This window comes from Convolutriloba macropyga, chromosome 5, assembly GCF_964194025.1.
Source record: "Convolutriloba macropyga chromosome 5, txConMacr16.3, whole genome shotgun sequence".
Lineage (NCBI taxonomy): Eukaryota > Metazoa > Xenacoelomorpha > Acoela > Convolutidae > Convolutriloba > Convolutriloba macropyga.
This window is the reverse complement of record NC_134472.1, coordinates 77,449,028-77,476,625: the sequence shown is the minus strand read 5'-3', so window position 1 is coordinate 77,476,625 and position 27,598 is coordinate 77,449,028. Positions and strand designations below refer to the sequence as shown.

At 35.6% G+C, this 27,598-nt stretch overlaps 1 protein-coding gene across 1 annotated transcript in view; it reads right to left on the bottom strand.

The window, feature by feature from the left end:
- Positions 1-6,303: 6,303 nt before the first annotated feature.
- Positions 6,304-27,598, bottom strand: part of LOC142340274 (uncharacterized) — a 48,492-nt gene continuing 27,197 nt past the window's right edge. The window contains exons 5-9 of the mRNA XM_075390848.1: positions 22,544-22,772; positions 22,079-22,271; positions 21,455-21,703; positions 7,020-7,291; positions 6,304-6,557 (exon numbers count right to left, since the gene is read on the bottom strand). Coding sequence (XP_075246963.1) covers positions 6,360-6,557; positions 7,020-7,291; positions 21,455-21,703; positions 22,079-22,271; positions 22,544-22,772 — 1,141 coding nt within the window. The 3' untranslated portion in view covers positions 6,304-6,359. The remainder of the gene's footprint in view (positions 6,558-7,019; positions 7,292-21,454; positions 21,704-22,078; positions 22,272-22,543; positions 22,773-27,598) is intronic.

Here is a 27,598-nt window from a genome sequence, read left to right as displayed (position 1 = left end):
CGTAAACAAATTTCTTTTGCTGAAGAAACAGTTCATCATTATCCTCAAGAGTCACCATTGATAGTGCACTGAAATCAGTTGAAGGTGGCGAACGCAAAAACACTTTGATATAAACAGAACGTTTATAGAAGAGTTGTGCATTCGTAAAATGTAAATAAAACAATGAGAGTAAGATATTTCAGAAGCCAAACAGGATTGATGATTGGGGAGCAAAACTGTTTACTTTTCTTCAAATGTGTGAAAGGCAAGTGATAAGCTAATGCGAGTAGTTCAGCAAAAAACTCAACAACTTCATGATATTTAGTTAACGGTCACGCATAAATGAATCAATCGTATTTTTTCCCTTCATTCGCTATAAAACAAGAGATATTTTATTTAGGACAGCTGTTAATTTATTTTCCAAATTGTGAAATCCATTGCTCATAGACGAGCTCTGCAGGACTTCGTAAACAAATTTTTTTTGCTGAATAAACAGTTAATCATTATCCTCAAAAGGCACCACTGATAGTGCACTGAAATCAGTTGAAGGTGGCGAAAGCAAAAAACTTTGATATAAACAGAACGTTTATAGAAGAGTTGTGCATTCGTAACATGTAAATGAAACAATGGGAGTAAGATTTTTCAGAAGCCAAAAAAGATTGATGATTGGGGAGCAAAACTGTTTACTTTTTTTCAAATGTGTGAAGGGCAAGTGATAAGTTGATGCGAGTAGTTCAGCACAAAACCCAACAACTTCATTATATTTAGTGAACGGTCACGCATAAATGAATCAATCGTATTAATGTTTTATCTTCATTCGCTATAAAACAAGAGATATTTTTTTAGGACAGCTATTAATTTATTTTCCAAGTTGTGAAATCCATTGTTCATGGACGAGCTCTGCAGACTTCGTAAAAAAATTTCTTTTGCTGAATAAACAGTTAATCATTATCCTCAAAAGGCACCATTGATAGTGCACTTAAATCAGTTGAGGGTGGCGAAAGCAAAAAACTTTGATATAAGCAGAACGTTTATAGAAGAGTTGTGCATTCGTAACATGTAAATGAAACAATGGGAGTAAGATTTTTCAGAAACCAAAAAAGATTGATGATTGGGGAGCAAAACTGTTTACTTTTTTTCAAATGTGTGAAGGGCAAGTGATAAGTTGATGAGAGTAGTTCAGCACAAAACCCAACAACTTCATTATTTTTAGTGAACGGTCTCGCATAAATGAATCAATCGTATTAATGTTTTCCCTTCATTCGCTATAAAACAAGAGATATTTTATTTAGGACAGCTATTAATTTATTTTCCAAGTTGTGAAATCCATTGTTCATGGACGAGCTCTGCAGACTTCGTAAACAAATTTATTTTGCTGAAGAAACAGTTAATCAACATCCTCAAGAGTCACCATTGATAGTGCACTGAAATCAGTTGACGGTGGCGAAAACAAAAGACTTTGATATAAACAGAACGTTTATAGAAGAGTTGTGCATTCGTAAAAAGCAAATGAAACAATAGGAGTAAGATATTTCAAAAGCCAAAAAAGATTGGTGATTGGGGCGCAAAACTGTTAATTTTTTTTTTCAAATGGGTGAAAGGCAAGTGATACGCCAATGCGAGTAGTTCAGCACAAAACCCAACAACTTCATTTTGCTGAGTAAAATGTCAAGATAAACTGCTATTTTATTTTCGTGAAATCCATTGTTCATGGACGAGCTCTGCAGACTTAATAAAATTTCTTTTGCTGAATAAACAGCTTATCATTATTCTCAGGAATCACCATTGTTAGTGCACTGAAATCAGTTGAAGGACGGCGAAAGCAAAAACTTTGATATAAAGAGAACGTTTATAGAAGAGTTGTGCATTCGTAAAAGGTAAATAAAATAATGTAAGTAAGATTCTCCAGAAGCCAAAAAGGCTCAATTTAAATTCTCACGAGAACTGCCATACATAAATGCATCGTAAAATGAACTCATGAATTGAAGAGAAATTCATCTAAGAACGCTTTTTTAGAGAATAAGAGAAATTGTTTTAAGAAATTACGCTGGCTATAACTCAGAATTCCATGCAGTTATTGAGACAATTAATCGCAAAGGAAAGTCTTTACTTAACTTTTAGTGATATGCACTGCGCACACGCCGTCTCACAAATTCATTGAATTGAGCTTTCTAGGATTGCTACGTGAAATAGTTTGAAATCTCATAGGAAGTTCTTTAAAACTGTCAGCCAGGCTCAATAATTATAAAGCAAAAACCAACTTGAAAGCTGTTGAGGCCTGTTTCCAATGATGACTTCTTCAAGTTAAAAAATTCCTGGTGACGGTACAGTTCTATGACCATTCGGATAGAAAGAGTTAGAACAAATGCTTAATTTCAGACCAGGAAATGCCTTAAATGAACAAATTAGGTTTGAAGTTACAGAAACATAAAACTTTTAAACTAATTTAGAGCAAATACTGGATTTTCAAGGTTTGTTTACAGCCTAGCATTTTACAGCTAGATATCTCACTCCATTATCTCGCCTTCTTCCAAATCCAAATCAGGCAAATCCACCTCCATTTCAGCACTGTCGATCACTTCACACTCTTTGGATAAACCTTTTTCTATAGATCCACTCCCATTTTCCTTAGAATAGCTGCACAAAGGGCCCATCACTTTGTTGCCAGACACTTTTACAGCTTCAGTAATGAGTGCTTTAGGCTCATCTGGATTACCGTCGTCTGACTGTGACATGGTAGCCTCAATCTCTTTCATTTCCTCGGGTGTATACGTTTCAGATCTGCTATTAGACGCTTTCTTCTTGGCAGGGTTATCGTTGCCCCTCCTCTTTGAAACCTAATTGAAATCACTGTTATACTCGCGAAACATTACACAATGACATTAAGAGAACTTACCCTAGCCTTATCGTCACTGGCGCAGTTCCTTTTCTTCACGGGCTTTTCGTTCGTCGAACCAGGTTCCGCCTTCTTGACAACTGCTGTCTTCACCGAAACGGTGCTTGTGTTCGTCACCGGCGTCTGACTGACTGTCTCCGCCTCCTTGAAGACCTTCGCTGTTTTGTTAGAAAGAGTCTCGCCACAATCCTTTGCCGTTTTGCTTTTCCTACGTCTCAGGAGAGCTGATAGTTCATCTCTTGAGCCCGTAACCAGGTCATGCAGTCTGGGGTTTAAGGGATCAACGTTAATCCCAATAAAGAACAAGGCGGAGGCATTGAACTTCACAACCAATTTCTTGACATCGGTAAAACTGTCGAAAATCCTCTTTCGGAGCTCCTGAACTTCAGCCTGGTTGATACCGTCGCCAGCAGCCCGTACAAAATGATTAACTGCCAGATCAACATCTTTTTCTACGTTATCAAAAGTTTTCTTGAAGTGCCCTTGCAAGCTGGCGGCCGCCGATGCTGTGTTTAACATTGATAACTGAAAGCGAATCGAAGTTAGCCACTACTGAATGGTAATTATACGTTGTTATCAAACATTGAATATTGCATGACAACTCTCTTGATATAAAGTAGACTCAAAAATGATTCTAAAGAAACAACCAGTCGAAATCAAATATGACCTGCCAGTTAGTGCGTTCGAAAAGACTTGAGGAGAGCAACTTCACGAATGTATGTATGTATTTTCACTCGAATAACAGGTATGCTGAACGGGGAGGTTTTTCATGACAACAGCCAGCTTCCACTTTCAATAAACGAAGCAAAAGTATCACCAAAAAGAGCAAAGTCAAGGTCGGGCTCCGTTCAAACAACCATTTGTCTCACATTTAGTATACACAAACACAGTCCATGAGAGAAGATGAAGGCGGCGGAAGAAAGAGCAAAAAACGCTTAATAAGTGGCTAAAATAACGCTTAACAGCACAGGCGCAAAAGGGGTTTACATAACCAGCCTCTAGGGATAAAAAGTTGTCCTATCTGGGCCCCCGTGGCCCAGCCCTTTATTCTTGGTGCAGACAGCCACAATTTACCACACACCCGGGTTCAAACCTCGCATATGGCGCTCAAAATGCATGCATAACGCTAGGCTGCATGTTTAAGGGACGCTAAAACATGTGAAGATTAGGAGCTTAAACATGGTGACATAGCATTCGAGTTACGTTTAATATATAGATACCAATAAACATTAAACGTAGTACCTAAAGAAAAAAGTTCCAATACTAGATATCTATAACGTGTACTTAAGGCTTTATCCAGTCTCTAATTTTCCTTTCGCTCTTTGATATTCATTCAATACATTTTTGAACTGAGCAATTTTGAGCAGTTTATTCTGAACCCCAAATTTTAATCCATTTAATTATACCCATGAAACCACGCACAGCTTTGAAAGGTTTTTATCGGCCACAAAAGATGACAAATAATGAAATGACAAAATTTTAAAAATTGAAAATTGCAAAATTTATTGAAAGTTGTTGAATTTCTCGATATCAAAATCTTTAAAACGATTTTTTTTGTTTCGTGACTCTGTCCAATAACCCATTGGCAAAACCTAAAACAGATTCACTCAACTCACCTAAAAACAGATTCACTCAGAAAAAAACAGGAAAGTTCGAAAAATTTGCAATTGAAAACTTAACTGCTGAAATTCGCGATATTAGGCCAATAAACTAAAAAGATCAATAAACCAAAATTCGCCAAAAATGTCAAAAAAACTAACAAAAATCAAAATTTAAGATTTAATATGTTATCGAAACATTGCTAAAAAATGGTTATATTTAAAACGTGACAACCATTCCATAGCCTATAGAAACTCTGCAGCAACCTATAATCAAAACCTAGAAAAATCCTGGCCCCTGAGGCTGGAAAAATGACAAAAAAAATTCAAAAATTAGTACCAATTTGCGTGTTTTATTTGCAGTACCAAAACATAACTCAGAAAATTGATATAAAAAGTAATTCTGTCTTTCAAAGTACCTTCATCAAAGAAAAACGTCAATTTAAGACTGAACAAACAAAAAACTCAAAACCAACCAAATACGTTAAAAGTTGCACTATTTTGGGCTCAGAGTTCATCAATGGACTTTTAGCCTTAAACTGAGGGCTTCCCACCAACTGCAGCGCTATAATCACTTGAGGGACTACTAAAGTCAGCTATGAGCCTCTAATCAAACTTAATGCCAACTGGTCGCTACCTGTTCATCCCGCTGTGAAATATCAAAGTCAAGGAAACATGTGTGAAAACAATACAATGCAATTTTTGGATTGTAAACAACCTAGAGAAGGCCAGTAATGGCACCGGCTATCTCTTTGCGGCTATTAAATGGCGCCTAAATAATAGCCGTTTAGAGGCTGATACTAAAATTTCACTGAAATGAAACACAAATTGGCAAACAAAAACAACCGACTAACATGAGGCGAGTTGCTCGCAAACAGATGACGAGCGGCTGGTTTTGTCAGTAGCTAGCTGTGGCTTAGGTAGGCTAGCGAAAACTTAACAGAGAGGTGGAAACAAAAAAGGTGCATTAATGAGCAGGTTATCTTAGTGGTCTCAGGGGGGGGGGGGGCAAGCGTGCGGTTTTAGGAGGTGCAATAAGTGGGCATGGGAGTGGAGTGGGATGAAGTGAGGGGTAGGGGGAGTGTATGTGTGTTGGGGGGGGGGGGTGAGGGGCGTCACCCCAACTTCATTATTCTTCATTCTCAGCAGTCCCGATGATTGTACGCTTAGAGACTGGTGAAACTGTACGGGAACTGCTCAGAAAATTAATACCCTCCGGTCTTTATCCCGTTTTTGAGGACGAAAATTCGAATGGTCAGAAGAAAAAAACTGTCAATTAAAAAGTCGGTAGAAACAAAACTTGCATTAAAAAACGAATTCCGATGCTCACAATACACTTGAGAGAATAAATGCACATACTACTCCTTTGGGCACAAAAAAAACCTTGAAAACAAATTTTAGTACCTTACTGTTACATATGAGATGCATTCCGGAAATTCGAAGACTGAGTTACTTGTGAATAATCACACAAACATAAGTACCTGTTGATTTAAAATTTACCTAATTTGGGCAAAAACTTCAATTTTGGATATCTCATATAATTTGAATGAGGTTTTGTGAGTTTCCCATTGAGTTTTCCTTCATCGTGTGAGCTTTTCCATCTCAAACGAAACGAAACAAACACAGCGAAGAGAGCAACCAATTCACTCATGTGTGATATGTCCGACATACCTTCCCATTTTTGGCAATTTTCGGCATTAGTGACCCTGCTAATGATTTACAACTGCTAGACACAAATACAACAGTTGGAAATCAATACCGGTTGCCGATATATTTTAGGTTAAAAGCCTTTCACATTACAATAAAATATACTGCAAATAAGGCAAGACGTCATCAAGTAAAATAAATTGCACGTTATTCATTACAGGTAGAAGCTATAAGGCACTCTATGTTTGGGAACTGTGGGCTTGCCTTCGTTTCTCATAGTACTGTCTAACTAATTTACTCTGAATTGAGATTGAATCGCCAAATTCACCCGGAGTCTCTTCGCTGATAATTGGGTTTGATAGTGACTGATGATTTCCAAATCTGGGTGATGATCTTGGCCTCAGGTTGTAGCACGAACGACGGATTGGTGTCGACTGCTGGAATATTTCAAATACTAAGTCATTAATTGCACAAAAACTTACAAAAGCACCAAAACTGATAAATTTTAATGTGTAAATGATTGTCGGTTTTATTTGTTACAAAAACAATCAACAGCAGCTTCCAAGTGCAACAGATCTCTATGGAGCGAATAGATATAGCAGTCTTAGAACTTAAAACTATCTTGAACTTAAAATAAATCAGAATGCATAAGCAACATCCAGAAACAATTCCAGCTGCTTTTTTGTTCAAAAAACCTTTCTAATGCATACGAAACACGTCTAGCCATCTATTTAGATAACCAAATCAAAATTATATGCATCCAAATAGCCATATCTTATGGCATCAAAAAACCTGTACCACTTTCCTAGAATTCGTTATTACATCTTCATCTCCAGCAAGCACTCAAAACTTCCATAAAGGTATGAATCATTGCTTGTAGATATGAAAAATGTACTTACATTATTGAGTGACCTATGCTCATTGGTACTGTTTCCCCTTCGCGTGCTATCAGGGACTCGTTCTTCGGTTGACACCGAACTTTCATAACTTGCCGTACTTATTGCATCTGACTCAAAATCAGACCATTTCTCTTCTTCTTCGCTCTCACTTTCATTGCCATTTATACCATTATCAGAACCATCTCCGCTTGTATCATCATCATCATCATCACCATCTGAACTGCTGGCACCACTGAGCGTTTCGTCCGACATCAACGTGTTAAAAGCTGCTCCTAAAAATGTGGAGTACGTAAAATTTAAGCACTTTTTCCGATTGCTCCCGAAGATACTTCGAAAATGGACCGACAGTTTCACGTGAGGACTATAAAAAGCTGTGAATTGTTTTAAACCTGCAAGTTTTTTTCAACAGTTGAAGAGTGAGATTTATTATCCAAACTAGCAGGCCCGCAAAAGCATCACAGAATCATTTGAAAGAATAGACGGTTAAAATAAAAATTCAGGTTTTTTTGTACCACCTGGGGCTGGAACATAAGCCACTCGTTCAAAAGCCGTAGGTACTACGTTTCGCTACCGATGTGTTTGGTTATCTATCCTTCGCTACCGATGTGTTTCGCTACCGATGTGTTTGGTTATCTACCGATAGGGTTTGGTATATTATCCTAAGTGCCAACAATTTTTTGTCCAACGACGTTTTTGGCTTTGCCACCTTGAATATTTAGGGAGCGCTAAGACTTGTACAGATAACGAGATTCTACGTGGTGGCCTAGCGTAACTCATGTTATACGTTAGGCTGAATGTTTAAGGAGCGTTTATAACATGCGATGATACGGAGCTTTAACATTCGAAAGTGAAAAGAGAAAGAAACGAAAGAGAAAAGACAGAAGAAAGAGAGAAAACAAAGGCAGAAAAAAGAACAGGAAAGAGATAAAAAAGAGTAAAGGAGAGAAGATAGAAAAAAAACAGAACAGAAGAACAAATACAGAGAGAAGACAGACAAAAAAAAACAAACAAAAGAGAGAGAACCGAAAAAGATATGAAAAAAAAGAAAACCAAGACAGAAAAGAAAGAGCTAAGAGAGAGAAAAAAAACGAAAAACGAAAGACAGAAAGAAAAGAAGAGAAAAGCAAACGATTAAAAGAAAAGCAATAGAAAAGGAGGGGGAAAAGAAAGCAAAAAGCGAGAAAAAGAGAGAAACGAAAGGGAGAAAGAAGAGAAAAAAGAAATTTAGACCAGAAAGAGAAAAACAAGGGGTGAAAGAAAAAGAGAAAATGACAAAAAAGAAAGAGAAAAGCAAAAGAGAAAAAGTTGGACAGAAAGGAAAGAGAAAAGAGAAACAAAGATATGACAAAAGAAATACGGAAAGGAAAGAGAAAAAGCAAGATAGAAAAGGAGAAAAAATGACAGAGAAAAAAAGAGAAGAGAAAGAAAGAAAGACAAAGAAAAAGTAAGTGAAAATGCAGAGAACCGAAAGACAAAATAGAAAAATTAAAGAGAAAAGCAAAACAGAAAAGAAGAGAAAAGAGAAAGAGAGACAGCCAAGAGAAAAAGGGAGAGAAAAAGGAAGAAAGAACAGAAAGGCAAAGAAAAAGAAAAAAAAGAGAAAAAAAAACAAAAGAAAAAAGGCAGAAAGGAAAAAACAGAAGAAAAGAGAAAAGAAGGAGAGACAAGAAATACCAAAATGACAGAGAAAAGCGAAAAAGCAAGACAGAAGAGAAAGGGAGAAACGAAAGAGAAGAAAGGCAGAAAAGAAAGTGAGAGAAAGGAAAAACAGAAAAGAAAGAGAAAAGAACAAAAAAAACTAAAAAATGAAAGAGATGATCAAAAGAGGAACCAAAAAGAGAAAAATGAGAAGAAAGAAGACAGAAAAGGTAAAAAAAAAGAAAAAACAAAAAAAGAAGAGAAACGGAGAAAAAGCAATTCAGAAAGGAACACAAAAGAGAGAAAAGCAAGAAAAAAGGAGAGACTTGAAAGAAAGAAAAGATAGGCAGAAAAGAAAAAGAGAAAAGAAAGAAACAATAGAAAAAAGAAAGGCACAAAGGAACAGAGAAAGAGAAAAAGGAAAAGAAAGAGAAAAGAAAGACGGAGACGAAGGACACAAAAGAAATAGAAAAAGAAGACAGCAAATAAAGGCAGAAAAAATGAGAGAAGCAAGAGATTAAGGAAAAACAGAAAGGAAAGAGAAAAGAACAAAAAATAAAAGAAAAAACTTATAAGAGGAGCGAAAGAGAATAGGAGAGACAGGTAAGAAATGAAAAGAAAAGAGAAACAGAGAATAGAAAGTGAAAAGGAGAAAAGAAACAAAAAAGAAGGAAGGCAGCAATAGAAGAAAGGCAGAAAGTCAAAAGAGAAAAGAACACAAAACAAAGAGGGAAAAGAAGCAGAAAAGTGCAAAGAAAGACAGACACGAAAGACCGTAAAGAGAAAAGAAAAGGGCAAAAAAGAGAAAGCAAAGACAGCAAAGAAAGAGAAAAGAGCAGAAAAGAAGGATAGAAAAGAACGAGAAAAAAGCAATAGATAAAAAGAGAGAAGACAGAAAAAATAAAAAGGTAGAGAAACGAAGAACACAAAGAAAAAGTCAGAAAAGAAAGAAAGGGCAGAGAAACTAAAGAGAAATTAGAAAAATTAAAGGGAAAAGCAAATCAGAAAAGAAGAAGAGAAAATAGAAAAAGGGAAAGCCAAGACAAAAAAAGAGAGGGGAGAGAAAAGGACAGAAAAAAAAACAGAAAACAGAAACGAAAGATAGAGAAAGAAGAGAGAAACGAAAGAAGAACAGAAGGGCAAAGAAAAAGCAGAGCAAAAATAAAAAAAAGACACAAAAGCAAAAGGCGGAAAAGAACAAATAAAAAGAAAAAAGAAAAGAAAGAGAGACACGACCAAAAATGAAAAAAAAAGAAAAAAGCAAGACAGAAGCGAAAGCGAGAAAAAAAGAGAAGAAAGGCAGAAAAGCGAGAGAAAGGAAAAACAGAAAAGAAAGAGAAGAGAGCGAAAAACTAATGGAAAAAAGAAAGAGAGGAACAAAAGAGGAACGAAAGAGAGAAGAATGCGAAACAAAGGCAAAAAAATAACAGAAAAGAAAAAGAGAAAATGAAATAAAAAAGGGAGATAAGGAAGAAACAAAAGAGAGAAAGGCAGAAAAGAGAAAAAGAGAAAAGAAACTAAAGAGAAAAGCAAGGAAGAGAAAAAAGCAGAAAATAAAGAGGAAAAAAGTGGAGACAGAAACCAAATACAGAGAAGAGAGAAAACGCAACAGCAAGAAAAGCAAGAGAGAAAATAAAAATAGAAAAGAAAAAGCAAGAGATAAAAAGATAGACAGAAAGGTAAGAAAAAAGAAAAAGAAAGAGAAACGAAAGAGAAAAGAGACTGGAAAGAAAGACAGTAAACAAAGAAAAAACAAGATAGAAAAGTAGAGAAAGAAGAAAAGAAAAGGCAGAGAAACAAAAAAGATACAAAAATGAAGAAGCGGAGAAAAGAAAGAGAAAAACAATTCAGAAAGGAACAGAAGAGAGAAAAGCAAGAGAGAAAAAAGGAGAGAATTGAAAGAAAGAATAAAAAGACAGAAAAGAAAGAGAGAAAAGGAAGAAACAATAGAAAAAAGAAAAGCACAAAAGAACACAGAAAATGAAAAGAAAAACAAAAAGAAAAGAAAGACGGAAAAAAGGACAAAAAGGAGAAAAACAAGACAGAAAAGAAAGGCAGAAAAAAATGAGAGAAGCAAGAGATAAAGGAAAAACAGAAAGGAAAGAGAAAAGAACAAAAAAACAACAGAAAAACCTCATAAGAGGAACGAAAGAGAATAGGAGAGACAGTCAAAAAATGAAAAGAATGAAAAGAAAAACAGAATAGAAAGTGAAAAGGAGAAAAGAAATAAAAGAGAAGAAAGGCAGCAAAAGAAGAAAGGCAGAAAGTCAAAAGATAAAAGAACACTAAAACGACCAGGGAAAAGAAGCAGAATAGAGCAAAAAAGACAGAAACGAAAGACCGGAAAGAGAAAAGCAATAGGCAAAAAAGAGAAAGCAAAGACAGCAAAGAAAGAGAAAAGAAAGTGATAAATAGACAAAAACGAAATAGAAAAGAAAGCGGAAAGAATTACAAAAAAGAAAAGGAGCAGAAAAGAAGGATGGAAAGGGACGAGAAAAAAGCAAGAGAGAAAAGAAGAGAATAAGACAGAAAAAATAGAAAAGACAGAGAAACAAAAGAAAATTAAAACAAAAGAAAAAGACAGAAAAGAAAGAGAAAAAGAAGCATTACAGAGAACAGAGACATAAACGAAAGATAGAGTAAGATGAAAGAGAAAAGAAATAAAAGAAAAGGCAGAAGAAAGGCAGAACAAAAAAGCGAAGAAAGGCAAAAGAATAGCAAAAAAAAGAATAGAAGGTTAAAGAAAAATAGAAAGATAAAAAAGAAAAAAGAGTGGTTAAACTCAATGTAACGTTTAACTTCAGTCGAATGTCAACAGCTCAAGGTCTCACCCGCGCGCACGCACACACACACATACACTCTCGCAAACAAGTTCACACACGAACACAAGGATAAGATTGGCACTTAATCATGGTGTTATAGCATGCATGCATTACGCTCGGCTGCATGTTTAAGGGACGCATAAACATGTGAAGATAGGCGCTTAAACATGGTGGCATAGCAATCGAGTTAGAATTAACATATAGATATAGATAGAAGATAAATACATAGAGAAGATAGATAGTGACAGGAGAGACAAGGAGCACGAAAAAGTGTGAAAAGAGGAGAGAATTGGAGAAAGGAGAAACGATTGCGACGTTAGTGCGCAAAAATCCCGACAAACTACGCGCCTGGCCTTCTCCTTAGCTCAACTCATTGCGCTCCCGCTCCTCAACCCCTAGACCCCGGTTCAAACCCGACTGTTGCCAGTCGTTTGAACCATGTTTTAGGGCCGTTAAAACATGAGAAGATTTGCAGCTTAAACATGGTGCCTTTTATGTCGACACTGAATTAATATATAGAAGATATAAATGTCGGTTCGAGCTGTGGAAATTCCGATAAGAAATTATTCTGCACTTTAACTGGTCGTGCAGTGCAGCAAATAGAGCATAACATTATTGCATCTCCTTTGGAAAATGAAAGCAAAAAAACCCGCTAATATCGGACAAAATGATCTCAACCAAACAACAGGACGGGGCTCGTGTGTAGCTTGCTTCCGGAGGGCGCTTAAGGAGTTCATTAAGGGGCATCGAATGATATTATTAAGGTGATTCATCTGACTAGCAGGCCCCTAATAGCAAAATATATGAAGAAAAGTAGTCTCGTTAATGTGCGTTTGCACATGGTGCTCCGAACCGAGCTCAACCGAAGAAAGAAATAATCAAAAATACATATTTGAGTTTAAAAAAGCGTTACACAAGCTACTAAATAAATTACATTATTCCATGCCTCCTCACAGCGCCCAAAAGATTGACCATAAATAAGACTACGGTAGAAAAAACAACAAAATAAGCAAAAACAGAAAACATTTTTCACGGCAACATTTCAACATCTTAACTTAAAAACACCTAGTAACAACCTCAAAATGCAATCCAATAAAACTTTTAACAATACAAATTAACTTTTTCGTTACTACAAAGCAGATGGGACTTTACATTAATGAGACTAGGTAACAAGTTGACAAAAAGAAATAATGAGGCGAATTTCAAAAATCAATCCATAATTTCAAAACCAAATATTTCCAAACGTATTAAAAACTTTTAGCTTCTAACGAAAAAATCTTGATGAATTCACTAAGTCCTCACGAAACAAATACGAGCTGTCCTTGATGAGATAAAGCCACAGAAACAGACTAAACAAGAAAACTGCAAAAATTACAAACAATTTGCGAAAACACAAAATATTCACGACATTAAAATCTTTCGCTGTTATCTGAATATTGTCTTTTATTTCAAATGTTAATTAAACTATTTCAGTTAAAATTATACTGAAAGATCATTGGGATCTGCTATTACGCAAAAGTGATTGAAGAAGAGAAAAAGGAACACAAATATTCATCTATAACAAAACTTTTATGGAAACGAAAAATGTTCAACAAACAAAACATCAGTTCAGAAGTGATATCAGTAGCCACTTTAATATTCGAATTACAGGGAGGAGGATGGGGCCTCTCAATGATGAGAATTAGATACAAGTTGACAAATATAACAACAAAAAGTAAAACGTTTTAAAAACGTTTGAAAACAAACATTGCAATAAACTTTAAGGTTATTTGCTATAAACTCACTGCATTGAGTAACTTCGCTCGATCATTCCTCAGTTAGAGCCTAATGAGTCCTCTCAGCCTTTTACAACTACATAAAGAATAAAATACAGGCAAAAACAGCAAATTAAAAAAAATGAGAAATATGTCGAAGCCGTTAAGAAATGAAGTTTTCAGTAAAAAATTTTTCGAATTCAAATGAATTTTTTTTTAAAATGAGAGTTCTTGCAACAATATGACTTCAAAAAAAAACAACACATATGAACAAATATATTAAAACCACGGAACTTTTGAAAACACTCATAGTATCAAAGCCATAAAAATCAATAGTTTCCAACGGAAATAAAAAAAATTATAATAAGTTATTCTGGATGGGAAAGCAATAATTTGTGTCATCATTAAATGATCAATAAGTCATCACAATAAGTCGTATGACAATGAAAACGACAACAATTACAGGCAAAAACAATAAAATCAGTAGAAAAAGGCGAGAAGACATTGTCGAAGCCATTAAAACCAGGCGTTTTTTTCTTAAATTTATCTATGATAAGTTGAACGTCTTCTCTATGCCAATGGCAACTGTCAAGAATAGGATAAGTTAATAAGATTTCAAAAGTATCCAATAGGAAAAAATAATCAAACATTAAAAATCATTCGAAAACTCTTGGCATCGAAGTCATAAAGACAACAGTTTGAAGATAAAGCCGCTAACCAGATAAATTTGTTTTGCAGTAAAAAAGAAAGCCTTCCTGTCAATAGTGGGACTGATTTACGGTTCACAGAAACAAGTTTAAGATCTTTTAAAACTCAAAAAAAAATTTCCGAAAAAAATTTCGAAATTTCCGAAACGAGTCGATGCAATAGAACTACAAAGTTTTATCAAAATCTCAAAAGAAAATAAAAATTTCAATAAAAATTACAGAAACTCAGAGTCAGAGCCATAAAAAATGAGCGCTTCCTTGAAAACGAATTATATGTTCATTGTGCATCATTTGACTGTAAATGAGGTTTGTCATTAACAGAACTTGGATTTGAAAAGTATCTAGTCTCTAATTGACTTGAAAAAATATGAAATGGTTTTTAAAATATCAGCCCTCATATAGAAATCGATTTTTTATTTCTATTTATAGTAAACTTCCCTATGAGACAAAAACTACCCTTTTTATGGCCTTTTGTCTATTGAAACCCAAAATTGTTTCATTTATAACATAAAATGTAAATTTGAATAGATATTTTTATAGAAAAAATCTTAATTTGAACAAGTGAAATTTGAATCTTTTGTTTGTGCCCCTCCCCACTACGTTATGCACCCCGTTGCAGCATAGTGCCATTACACAGTGCGTCTGGATGGGGCAATTTGCACCCAATAAGCTGGGGAGGGAGGCACAAAAGGAAACGATCCAGAAATCTATTTAGATAGACCTCAGGATAATTCACTTTCTCAAAAAGATGTCAGCAGAAATAAAGTTAGAGCGTGATTGAGCCGAAACCTCATACGAAGAGATTTACAAAATGACTTCATGGGCAACAATTCAGCTGCATAGTGGTAAAAGGTAGGAAAACAATAACTCATTAAAAACAAATACAACGGGACAAGTCCTGTCTTTCATTGAGTAAACAAAAAAAAAACAATACCTAGAAATGACAAAAAATGGGCTCGAAAAATCATTTAAAAAATAAGATCAAATAAGGAAAACGGTAAAAATCAAAGTCGCACTCAAACACAAAACCAATTGCAAGAATGCTAATTTTTGTTTAAACATTTTCTCACTCAACATTAAAATTAGATTGCAAAAATTTCACGACGCAAAACCATTCGTTCCACTTCCTGTTTCAGAGTGACCAAAATCACTGTTCCAGTTTGAATTCAACAATAATCAAAAACAGTGTGCGAACAGTCTTCGACAATCTGTGTGAAAGACAGAGGAGTCCCAATACAATTCGAATTCCTTGAATTATAGAAAAAACATGGAAACACATGAACTAATCTGACGATTTAATTTAAAATGATAAGCTGGGAATCAACACTTTCAGAGCCACAACAAACTTTGTTAATCAACAAAAAACGTGAACATAACAACAAAATACGCAAAATAAACCAGCAAGAAACGAGTGAGAAAAATCTAGAACAAAAAATTCGATCCTTCGTGAAAAACGCAGAAAAACCTAAAATTCAAGAACTTCTTTTTCCGATCCACGGTTTCAATTGAATGGACTGATGTGGAGAGGGGGAGGGGTGGGAGTGAAGTGGCGGGGAAAGGATCAAATGAGGGGGATATCGCGTTGTTAAGGACAAAAACCTTCAGACAAAAAATCGGTCAAACGAAAAATTGCAACAAAAAAGACCGCAGTATGTTGCTATATACTTCGTTTGAGAGCAATTAAACGCCTTGAGAGTTTATAATGCGGACTAGTAGAACCTTTTTGGTAAGAAAAGATGTCCAAAACAGCATACTTTTTGCAAATACCGCCCGCCCGTGAACAAAAGCCTAATTGTTGTGATAAACTTATTAAAGAGCTGAGCCAGCGAGGCATGAAAGTAAACATCTAAAGTCTTTATGGTTCTCATTGTTGGAGCGAGCTGTTTGTATAAAGCCATCAATTTTTTACCGAGTTGGCAGAGAAAATCTTTAGAAGGAAACATATTCGCGCGACCCGGATTGAGCTTCAACAATTGTATTTCTAAATTGAAAAACCTGCAACATCTTCTGACTCATGGAAGCCTAAATGGAAGAACCGATCTGATTATTTGGCACGATATCTTGAGTAACTCAATCACCCCGCACAGAACCAACAACAACACCCCACAGAGCACTGATGAGCTGATAGCAACATTAAAGATTTTCCGACAAAACATTAAAGCCATACTATACAATAGACGTTTCGGCACGCCCCAATTATTCGATAAGCTCTGTGAACACAGGATTTCTCTTGTTATTTCAGTTCGGAAACATCTTTTGTCACAGAGAAAACAGAAATCTCCGTGGTTTGTCCAAGAAATTCAAAAAGTCCACCCTGACGTAAATATTGAAATCAATTTTGTAAATATCATCTTGGCACACGAGAGTAACCTTAGGAAACTAACTCTGAAGAAGCGATCTAAGGCCAGAAAAAGAAAGTCAAAGAGCATCAAACAGAAACAGAAGTTACGAAAACTGGCTCAGCAACCGCGGGACCAATCAGAAAAGGCAGATGATCTCTAAATAAAGTGTCAGTTGCAAGTGTTGTATATGGCTTGTGCATTCAAGGTGCTTTTTCCTTTACCTTTTTGTAAGCAGTCTTCCCGGTAGCTTTTGAGTTTTTCTTTACTTGGAGCGATCTGGGAGTTTGTTTGCAAAGAGGATTCCACTTTAATTTATTTCATATTACTTTATAGCATTTTGTCATTAATCTTTATATACTGTAGCCATTATCTGCGCATCTTCATATCAATAGTCCTTCACGCAGTGAAAATGCAAGAAAATAATGAGACAGTTGACAATTCAGAGGAGTGTTTTACCATTACAGAAGAATGTGATAATACTGAGTTCCCCCAGCTAAAGTTCAGAGGCCAGACACCTCTTATTAAAGGAAACAACAAACGCTCCCGTGTGTCCCTGAGTCCCGAAGAACTGTCGAATGAAAACCGTTTAAATAGTTCAATAGAAGCTGGCATCCAGAAAGCATTAGAAGACCTGATACCGACCATTGTCCAAAAATTGAAAAAAGAATTAAGTGAAACCATCAAGGCTATTGTCGAAGATAAGTTCAAAACCCTCAGAGCGGAGCTAGAAGATCACAGCAACTTTGAGCGACGGAAAATAGAACTAAAAGCACTATCTGAGACAGAGTTCCTCCAAACGTATAACCGACGAGACAACATTAAGATACTCGGGCTACCAGAGCAATCCGCAGGGAAGGAAACATACGAGGAGACCAGCAAAGCGGTGGTCAACTTAGCATCTGAAATCGGAGTCAAGTTGGAGAAAACAGATATTTCAATAGCACATAGACTGCCATCGAAAGGTCATATCAAGCCCGTCATTGTTAAATTTATTCGTAGGTCAACTAAAATTGCTATGCTCAAAAAGAAGAAAATCATTCCATCCAACCTGAGTGCCAAAATCTACGAAGATATTAGCAGAGAACGATTGGCTTTTGTCAATTTGATGCGAAGTGATATTCGAATCAATGCAACTTGGACCAGAGAGGGTGCAATTTTTTACGAATGGAAACCAGATGGCCTTGTATATAAAATAAACGGATTATACGAAGGGGGTGTAGATCTCAGTTACAACATTGAAGATGTAATGCGTTGTTTCAAAAGAACGCCTTTTTCGGGACGGCAAGCCAATAACCAAAGTCAAATGAATCAGCCCTTTCGGATCGATGTTGGGTTCTGACTATGACAAACTAAATAAACAAATTGTAAATTTTGTAGATGTGGATGAGCAGTTTGATGCAACAATTCTTCATTTGAACGTGAGATCCATTAGGAAACACTATGCGGAACTAGAATCACTTGTTTTTAGTTTGGATGCTCAGCCTGATATTCTATGTCTAAGTGAAACCTGGTTGTCAAATGCTGACAACATAAATAGTTACTCGATAAATGGTTATACCCAGATAGCGGTTAAAAATAGAAGTACGGTTAAAGGTGGAGGTGTCATGATTCAACTCAGAAACTCTTGTAATTTAGTCAAAGTTTGTGAAAGTCCATTCGAAGAGTCCATTTTTGCTGAAATTAGAATACATAACAGAAAAGTTAATCTGATTGTTATTTATAATAAACCTAGAGCTAATAAGAAAGACTTTTTATCTAAACTCGAAAAGTTCCTTGAAACACAGTGCTACTCTGCATGTCCGACGGTTATATGTGGTGACATAAACATAAATACGCTGGAAAATAACCAGTTGACCAGAGATTACAAAAATCTAATAACCGCAAACGGATTCGAACTAGCTCCAGAAAGACCAACACGTGTTGTGGGAGACTCATCCACCTGTCTTGATCATTTCATTTATCATAATGTCAAACAACCAAATTGGGATGTACTGGAGCTACAAAGTTTTTCTGACCACTACCCGATTATTTTAAAATGGAAAATTTATGGTGAAAAAGCTGCAGACCTTGTCAGTTTTAGAGATACGAGATTTCTGAAAAATAAAAATCTGAGGGAGATCTTTCAGGTTGACTTGAAAACGGAATTATCCAAGGTAGAAACGGATATAGTTTTAGCCCCTGATGCGTCTATAGCTTTTGATGTCTTCAATAAGGCTTTCTTGTCGGTTGTAAATGTTTACGCGCCATTGACACAATCAACAAATAAATACAAAAACCTGCCCAATTGGTTCAATAATAAACTTAAAAATTTAAGGACGAAAAGGAACAAAGCACATGAAGACTGGATGAAAGATAAGTCGAATTTTAGTGCTAAAGAAAAATTCAAAGACGCGAGATTGCAATTTGAAAAGAAGTTTAGACTAACAAAAGCCATGTACTACAAGAATAAGTTCACATCTTTTAAAAGGGATAAGCGACAAATATACAATATGCTAAATGAGCTCACTGGTAAAAAAAAAATGAAAGCAAAAAGATACCAATACTCGAGTCATGCAGGAATAACGTTGAAAATCCTTCATTGCCGGATAATGCTGCGGTCTTTAATAAATTCTTTGCCAATATTGGTTCTGAGATAAGTAAACATCTTAATGGAGAATTTGTATGTCTGGTCCCCAAAGCGCAACAATCTATGTTCCTCTTTCAAGCAAAAGAGCGTGAAGTTGCTGAAATAATCAATAATCTGGAAAATAAGTTCTCAAGCGGTGATGACGATATAAGTAATGTCCTAGTCAAAGTCTCGGCACCTGTGACAGCTAGGTATCTGACTTTTCTAATAAATTTGTCGATGAACAGAGGTGAGTTTCCGATCGAACTGAAAAAAGGAAAAGTTATACCAATGCATAAAAGCGGGTCTAAACTTGACGAAAATAACTACCGACCAATATCATTACTAAATGTGTGGAGCAAAATCTATGAACAAGTTGTTTACAAGCGCGTTTATTCCTACCTAGAAAAATTTTCGTTACTATACTGTAAGCAATTCGGATTTCGGACTAAACACAGCACGGTTGATGCTCTAGTTGAGTTCACTGAGAAGGTAAGATTCAACAGAACCACAAACGAAGTAAGAACTTTTTTTCTTGATCTTAGTAAGGCTTTTGACACGATTGATCATAACCTACTCATCCGTAAATTGGAAAACTATGGAATAAGAGGTAACTCTCTTAATTGGTTCAAATCTTATTTAAAAGGCCGACTACAGCGAGTAAAGTTAAATAATGTGTCATCTGGATGGGAAGAGATTGTTTGCGGTGTTCCACAAGGCTCAATATTAGGTCCTCTACTGTTTATTATATATGTAAACGACATGCCTCTATTTTGCAGACACTTAGAAGCTATACTTTTTGCAGATGATACAAACCTTTCTGCAATTGGACTACACTGCGTGGATATCGAGGAAGATATTAAAAAAGTTAACGATTGGCTAAATTCGAATAAATTAGTAGTGAATGTATCAAAAACAATTCAAATGAATATACGAACTAATAAAAAGACAAGCGATTCGGAGCAAAGATTCTCTCTAAACTCTGCTTTCATTGAAAATAAACCAGTATGTAAATATCTAGGTGTTACCATTGACTCAAAATTATCCTTCCTTAGTCATATACAATCCGTAAGAGAAAAATTAAGCAAACAGTCCGGTCTTGTGTCGAAACTGAGACATTTTGTTCCTAGGGCTCAATTAATTGATTACTACAAAACGTGCATCAATCCCATTATTCAATACGGTGTCCTTGTTTATGCATGTTGCAGTTATACATCACTGCTACCTATCTTCACTTTGCAAAAAAAGATCTTGAAGTTCATCTACTTCAGAAGGAAAAGCGATACATGTGAAGATATTTTCGTCAATCACTCAATTCTTTCAGTTTATGAATTGCACCTTTATGAGTTACTAAAATTTGTTTTAAGAGCTTTGAATGAACTCCACAGTGAATCTTTTTGTAATGACATGTTTTCCTATAACTATTCAAAAGTCACAACGAGATTGTCAAAATCAAATTTAATAACTCAACCAAAGTGTCGAAACAAACTTCAGCGTTTCTCAATAAAATTACGGGCCTCTAAATTGTACAATAAGTTAAAAACAATAGGCATAATTCCATCTGATCTTGATCTAAATTCTGTCCAGAAAGTAACAGACTTCTGTCATCACCTCAAAAATTCGTACCTCGTCTGTAACAATGAACTATCTAAATTCGTATTTAGTTTGTAGTGTGACTTAGCAGGAGCTCTTCTCGGAGATCAACAGGCATCGGACCAGTTAATTACTTAAGTATTGATCGCTTTTTTTGGTACACGAAGTAGTTGATCACTGCCTGGGGCCCAAAGCAGCTCATAGAGATGTCTTCCCGGCACAGTGGTTTTTACTTCTGGTCCCAAATTCACCCAAAGCGCCAAATGTTTTGTTTTTATTGGCGCGAAAGACTAGTTCCCCTGCTGTGACGTGGTTTCAAGAGCTTTTATCTGGGTATTGTGCTGCCCGTTTTAAATTTTAATTCAATTTTTTTTGTTTACAATAGATTAAGTAAGGTAAATTACGCCAATCTTTTGGTTTATCCCTTCCTCTTTTAACCTTTGGATACTAAGCATGTAAAGGTTTTAAGAATGCTGACGATGCATTTGCTAGGCGTTTTAGGAATGCTGACGATGTCGTTATGCTGGGGGTCATGTTGCGCATTTTAATTTATGACTCAAATGGTTTTAAAAGATTAAGGAAGTCAATCTACTCTAATCATTAAGTTTATCCTTTCGTTACTTACCATTTTGATACTAAGAATGTAAAGTTGTTAAAATTGCTGCTGAGCTTGATTCAATGATTCTAGCATTATACCAGGTTGCTGCTAATTTAGTAATATTTGTTGTTAATTAATAATTTTCCGTCTGTACTATATACGCTCTGTAAAATTCACTTCTTGAATTCTTGATCTATCGCCTGGGCAAACTGAAAAGAAGTTCACAGTGACTCGTTGTTTGTCCCTTCCATCTGTAAATATTGTTGATTTTGCTAGTGTATTGTTAATACGTATGAGATGGATAAATAAATCTTCTTCTTCTTCTTCTAAAAGATTCTCGGAGGAATTGACCATAGAAGCGAAAAAAATTACACACCCTCGGGTTCTGTTCCATTGGCTAATGGTTGCTGTGTCTCCATCATACTCCGGTCCAATCTGAGTGCCTCCTGCTCGCTCATGAAAAACTCCACTCTAAGACCCTCACTGGGAGCAGAAGCACTTGCACGTGGAGATAGAGCAGCTGCACAACACGAGTCATCAGACGTGACCAAGTTTCCTTGAGATATGGTCGTGTCCAATACATCTCCCGTCATAAGCTGAGATGTGTGCTCCTCATTGCAAGGACCTAACATAACAACTACAGGAGTTATAAAATAGGATTTTTATATTAGCTTTCAAGTGCACATTCAATAAGTATCGATCCCCGGCCTCCTTCCTTATCAAATTGGTACGAAATTGTTTGCCCTCACTGCCAAATTTTTAACACGTGTAGTCCCGCTAAGCACTAAGAGTAAATTGATTTGAGACTGAATTATTTCGGTCCCACAACGAGGCTATGCATTACCAAAATCCACCATGAGATTTGTCATAGTGTCAAACTCTACTGCTTCAAAAGGTTTTCCCAGGAACCAAAGAGAAAATCCACATGATTTGAGCCCAAAACATTTTTAAAAATGGCAAACGCAGAATTGTATCGTTACTGGGAATGATCCATTATTACCTTGACCAATAGGAGGCGATGTGGAGTGTTGGGGTTGTGACCTTATTGCAATAATGTGTGACCTGAGCTCAATGAGGAGCTGGTTGTTCTCTCTGTTGATGTCTCTATAGGAGTAGAAGAATGCAAACAACACTAGCAGCATAATTCCTCCCACTGACTTACGCAATTTCCATTGGCTGTCGTATATCAGTTCCTAAACATCCACTCCAATTCTATCCGAGAGCACTCTTTAGAGCCTGACTTTCCTCTCATCCCTATTTGCATTTTAAAAAACTAATCTGAAAATGTTATTAAACTGAAACTACGGTGAAGGACAGAGCAGGTCGATTGTTTTGGCACAAAGCTCGTGAAATTTAGCAAAGTTAAAAATAGATCAGATCAACATTTTAACTTATTTTCTGAGAGTAATTAATACTGCTGCTCTTTCAAGCGTGATAGCGATGAACTCTGACGAGTTGAGCTTACATTTGACGCTCCCAATCTCAGCAGTGATATCTCCAGGCAGAATTCGACAAACAATGTCACTGCAATCCAGCACCTGGCACCTATGGTTCGTCTGGAAGCAGTTAGGAAGAATGAAAGGATGGAAGAACAGGCAAAGAACACCACACTGTGCAGCCAGATGTACTCGCCTAGCACCAGAGAGCGCAGTTGGTCCACACCCTCCAATAAACGAGGGAAGTCGGCTTTTAATCTGGAACAAAGACGCAAGTAACGGGGGAACGGATACACTAGTGACAAAAGAGGAGAGATCCAATATCAAAACTTAAAAATCACTAACTTATAGGTTTATAATTATTGTACAATTAACTTTTTCTTGTAATATAATAAATACGTTAAATGAATTATTATAATCACATAAAATCTTTATATATTAACAAAATTAAAAACATTGAAAAATAAATACTATAATAGTATTGAATTGTTTTTGGATTTTCCGACCCCACCAAGTGGGGGGGGGGGGGGGGGGGGAGGGAGTTACTATATACACACTGGTTTTTGTTCAGTCAATTTTCGCCGATCGATATATTCATCGTAGAGTTGTGAGCGGTATCATAAGAAAACCCTTCAAGCGTAGAATTGGAAATAAAAAACTCTCAATTTTTTTTCGAGGAGCTATGGAGACTGAAAATTTTAGTGAACATATGATGATCGACGTGAATTTGTTCTCTTATAAGCATCATTTTTGCACAATTTTTTGTTTAGCTTTTGTATCAAATTGTTTTTTCAATTTTTTTCCACTAAAATATGGAAAAATTACGTGTTCTTAATAGACGATCAATGATTTAAAAAATTTTGTTTCAATCAAAAGTGTTAGAATTGCATCTTTAAAAAAATTATATTAAGAAGTTAGAAGTCAGCGGCATAGATTTTTCTTAAAACACATGCGATGTTTCGAAAAACTTTACCCTTCTCAACTGCTATATAAGCTCAGTATATACTTCTTCAAAAATTTTCATATTATCAAACAAGATAAATTCTTTTTTGGAAAACAATTTTATCGACAATTGATTGGGTATTCCACGTGCCATCTGAAAACGTTACTGGAGATATCTTGACTTATTGTATTTCGTCAGCCAGTGAGATCAAACCAGTTTATTTTTCTTTCTTTTCAGGTCAACATCTTTTTTGCTATGTTTAACTAAGACTTTGTCATAGAAACCCAAAGGATCCGACATCAAAATGGAGACAACTGAACTAGCAAAATGGAATAAGGAAAAGTTGATACAAGAAACTTTATAACTAAGAGAAAACAAAAGAACATCACTTAGTAGTAGTTTGTAACAATGTGAAATAGATGAGCTCAGGAAAGACGTAGAATTATATAAAGAAAAAGCTGCGTTAATTGAACAAGAAAACAAAGAACTTCGAGCAGCTTTAGACGAAAAAAGGTTATATGATCAGTCAACGTCGGAAGTCATTCACTTGACAGCTCAAAATGAGAAAGTACTGACATAAATTATTAATGGTATCGATGACAATGAACGTAAAGCGTCTGAGAGTGCTAGCAAAAAGTTTTTCCACAAATTTGTACCTAGGTTTGCTAAAAATTTAGTTATTTCGGACAGCACGTTCCAATTTGTAAAACAAAGCGATATCAGTAGCGAAACAGCTATACACTTCTACCCATCTCCAACCATTAATGACGTCAACAGTACCATTGATTTATATTCAACAGGAACAAAGTCGGAAAGCCTTATATTTCACCTTGGGCATAACACTATTGATCAGGGAGCTGACGGAAAAAAGCAGCAGAACAAATTGGTGACCTGGTTGGCAAATGTATAGCAAAATTCAAACCACATAAGGTTGCCATTTGCAAAATACCGAATGTAAAAAAAGGTCTGTATGGAAGAGATGTGAAAAACAAAGAAATTAGTGAATACAACAAGGAAGTCAATAATATAGCTGATCAAATTAATGGTGAATTTCTGTCGTGCGAAGTAAATGTCCTGAATTGCGACTTGCAAAACCCAGATTTAAGGCATGATGGTGTTCACCCTAATCTACCTGGAATAAATAAAATGGTAGCGACTCTGAGAAATCACTTGAAAAGGATTGGTTACAATTGTTCAACAAACGATGTCTCTTGGAGACAAATTCCACCAAAGCGCAGATTTTTTTGTACCCATGAGAGATGGATGGAATAATTTCAACAACCGTATTGAATTCTGATACATTTGGGTGACTTCTAAGAAATCATTAAAAATGTTTTATTCGAGATGTAGGTGAATTTTTATCTTGGTTTTAATTTTGATTGTTTGCTTTTTTTCTAGAAAAGATTGAGTTTCTCAAAAGACACTCAAATTTATGTAAACTTAGAAACTTAACTGCCGTCATATCGACCAGATCAAAAATTTTTTACTATGGTTTGGAATATTTAACATAAAATATCTACTTGTAATCATCGTAGTTATTCTACAAAAATGTGGTGACATTGAAAGAAACCCAGGTCCATCAAATTTGGATAATTTAACAACAATTGAAAAGTACACTGGTGGGTGTGGGAGAAAATTGGAGTTTCCCAAGTTTTGGTATATGAATTGTAGAAGCCTCAATAATAAACATGAGCAACTGTCTCGTTTTTTGAAAAATCTTGATGAAACTTCATTCCTAGTTGTTACCGAAACATGGATAAATGAAAACACTGACATTCCCGAGTTTAATCTGTGCAGGAGTCATCATTTCGTTCACGAACCAAGATCATCATTAACTAAAGTACAGAGGCGGAGGGGTAGGTATTTGGGCTCCCAAACAGTTTACAGTAAAAATGAGAAATGATTTGAACACAATAAATAGAAGTTTTTTTTAGTCAATTTGGATTGAAATTGTTAAACCTTTAACACAAAAACTACTCATTAATGTAGCATACTGCCCCAATGTAAATCATTCTTTTTTTCTGGATGAAATGACTGTAGAAATCTCAAATGTGTATTCGTATACAGATTATCTAATTTTATTTGGAGATTACATTATAAACTTGTTAGGCGCAAAAGGTAGACAGTCACTTGAAATTTTCACAGCAAATAATGGGCTATGTTACGTTAATGAAACGGATGCAATATGGACAAATGGTGAGAATAATCGTTAATTGATCACTGTTTTATCTCGAAGAGCCAAAATTTTGAAGCCAATGTCCTAGAGTCGACTCTTTGAGTAGATCACTTCACAATAGTATATCAGTCATCATTGAAGATAGATCACAGTGACAAGAAAAGACAATTTTTGATACGTTACACCAAGAAATATTCAAGATCAAATTTCAATCGTGACATTGCGCTGCAAGATTGGTCGCCTATGTACCAGAAACGAAATGTTACTGAAATTTATCGACATTTTTGAAAAAATACTAAGTCATGCACCCTTGAAGTTGGTAGAAAGTAGTACCAAAAAACAACAAAAGCAATAGTTGGCAAAGGAATTACGTGGTCTCATAAATGAAAATGAGATTTACAATATTTACAAATCTTTACGCAATTCAGTGAAAAGAAAAGTGGAAAAAGCTGCAGATGATTACAAAGAATTTTTTCCAGCAGCTACCAACTTCAAGAGAACACTGGAAATTCGTCAAAAACAGGATCAACTCCAACAATCAAATAGAAGAAACTGACAAATTAAGGGAAGGTAGTAATTTTGTTGAGGATGACAGAAAGATAGCCAATGTTCTTAATAACTGTTTTGCGAGGCCCGGATTATACAAAGTCAAAGACGTTTCTCCAAATCATTCTTCCTTAACATTTGAGGGACCGGAATTTAGCTTCCGACCAGTCACCAGAAAAGAATTGTATAATGTTATTGATAATCTACCTAAACATAAATCGCCCGGACCGGGCTATATACCAGCATGGGCGCTAAAAGATAGTAAACTGTCTATTGGAACTCATTTACAATTTCTCGCCAATTAATGTATAAACAAAAACACGTTTCTTAATATTTTGAAAAAACCCCATGTTACACCTGTCTATAAGAAAGGAGACCGACTAGAACCAAAAAACTATCGACCCATATCAGTCACACCAACTCTAGCAAAAATTTTTGAGCGATTACTACTTGAACAACTAACTCATCACCTAACTCTTAATGGTCTGATTAACGAGAAAACAAGAATCAATTCGGATTTCAAAAGCAAAAGTCCTTTCTCGATACTATCATTTCATTAACTGAAAAAAATAAAACAAAGCGTTGACGAAAACGAAATTGTTGTTACACTTTTTTTAGACTTAGCAAAGGCTTTCAACTCAATATCTAAAGATGTTTTTATGAACAAAATAAAAACGTATAGAATTGGAGAGAATGCAAGAACCTTATTAAACCCCTTCCTATGTGATAGAAAACAGTGTGTAAATAATGGGATGGCAAAATCAGATTGGGTTGTCATAAATCACGGTGTTCCTCAGGGAACTGTCTTAGGGCCTTTAATTTTTATACTTTATGTCAACGACTTCAGTGAAGCTGTGTCAACGAATTGTGATGTATTACAGTTTGCCGATGATACATTAATACTATGTCACGCAAAGAATGAAGCATAATTTGCAGCTAATAGCTGAGGATACATTAAACAGAACAGATCAATATATGCAACAAAACAGTTTAACCTTGAATGAGGAAAAAACGAAGTCAATGGTGTCCAGGAATGAAAAACTGCCAATTATTGAAACTTTCGATTTCAAGAGACACCGATTGGAAACATCAGAAAAATGTAGATATTTAGGTGTAATAATTGATAGGGAACTGACATTACAGAATCAACTAAATAAGGTTATCAGTAAAAATGGCTTCAGCAATCAGATCATTATATTTGGTTCGTTATCAGGTACCGTTAAAAACACGAAAAATCTTTTTAAATCTCTAGTTTTATCTCATTTAGATTTTAGTGCAATTTTTATTCAAAATTTACCATCCTACTCTATTGACAGAACAAACAAACAGATAAACTGGAGCATAAAAGTTTGTGAAAACTAAAAACGATACTGCCAGGGATCTACTTCTGAAGACTATAATTCTTCCAGAAGAGCTCCA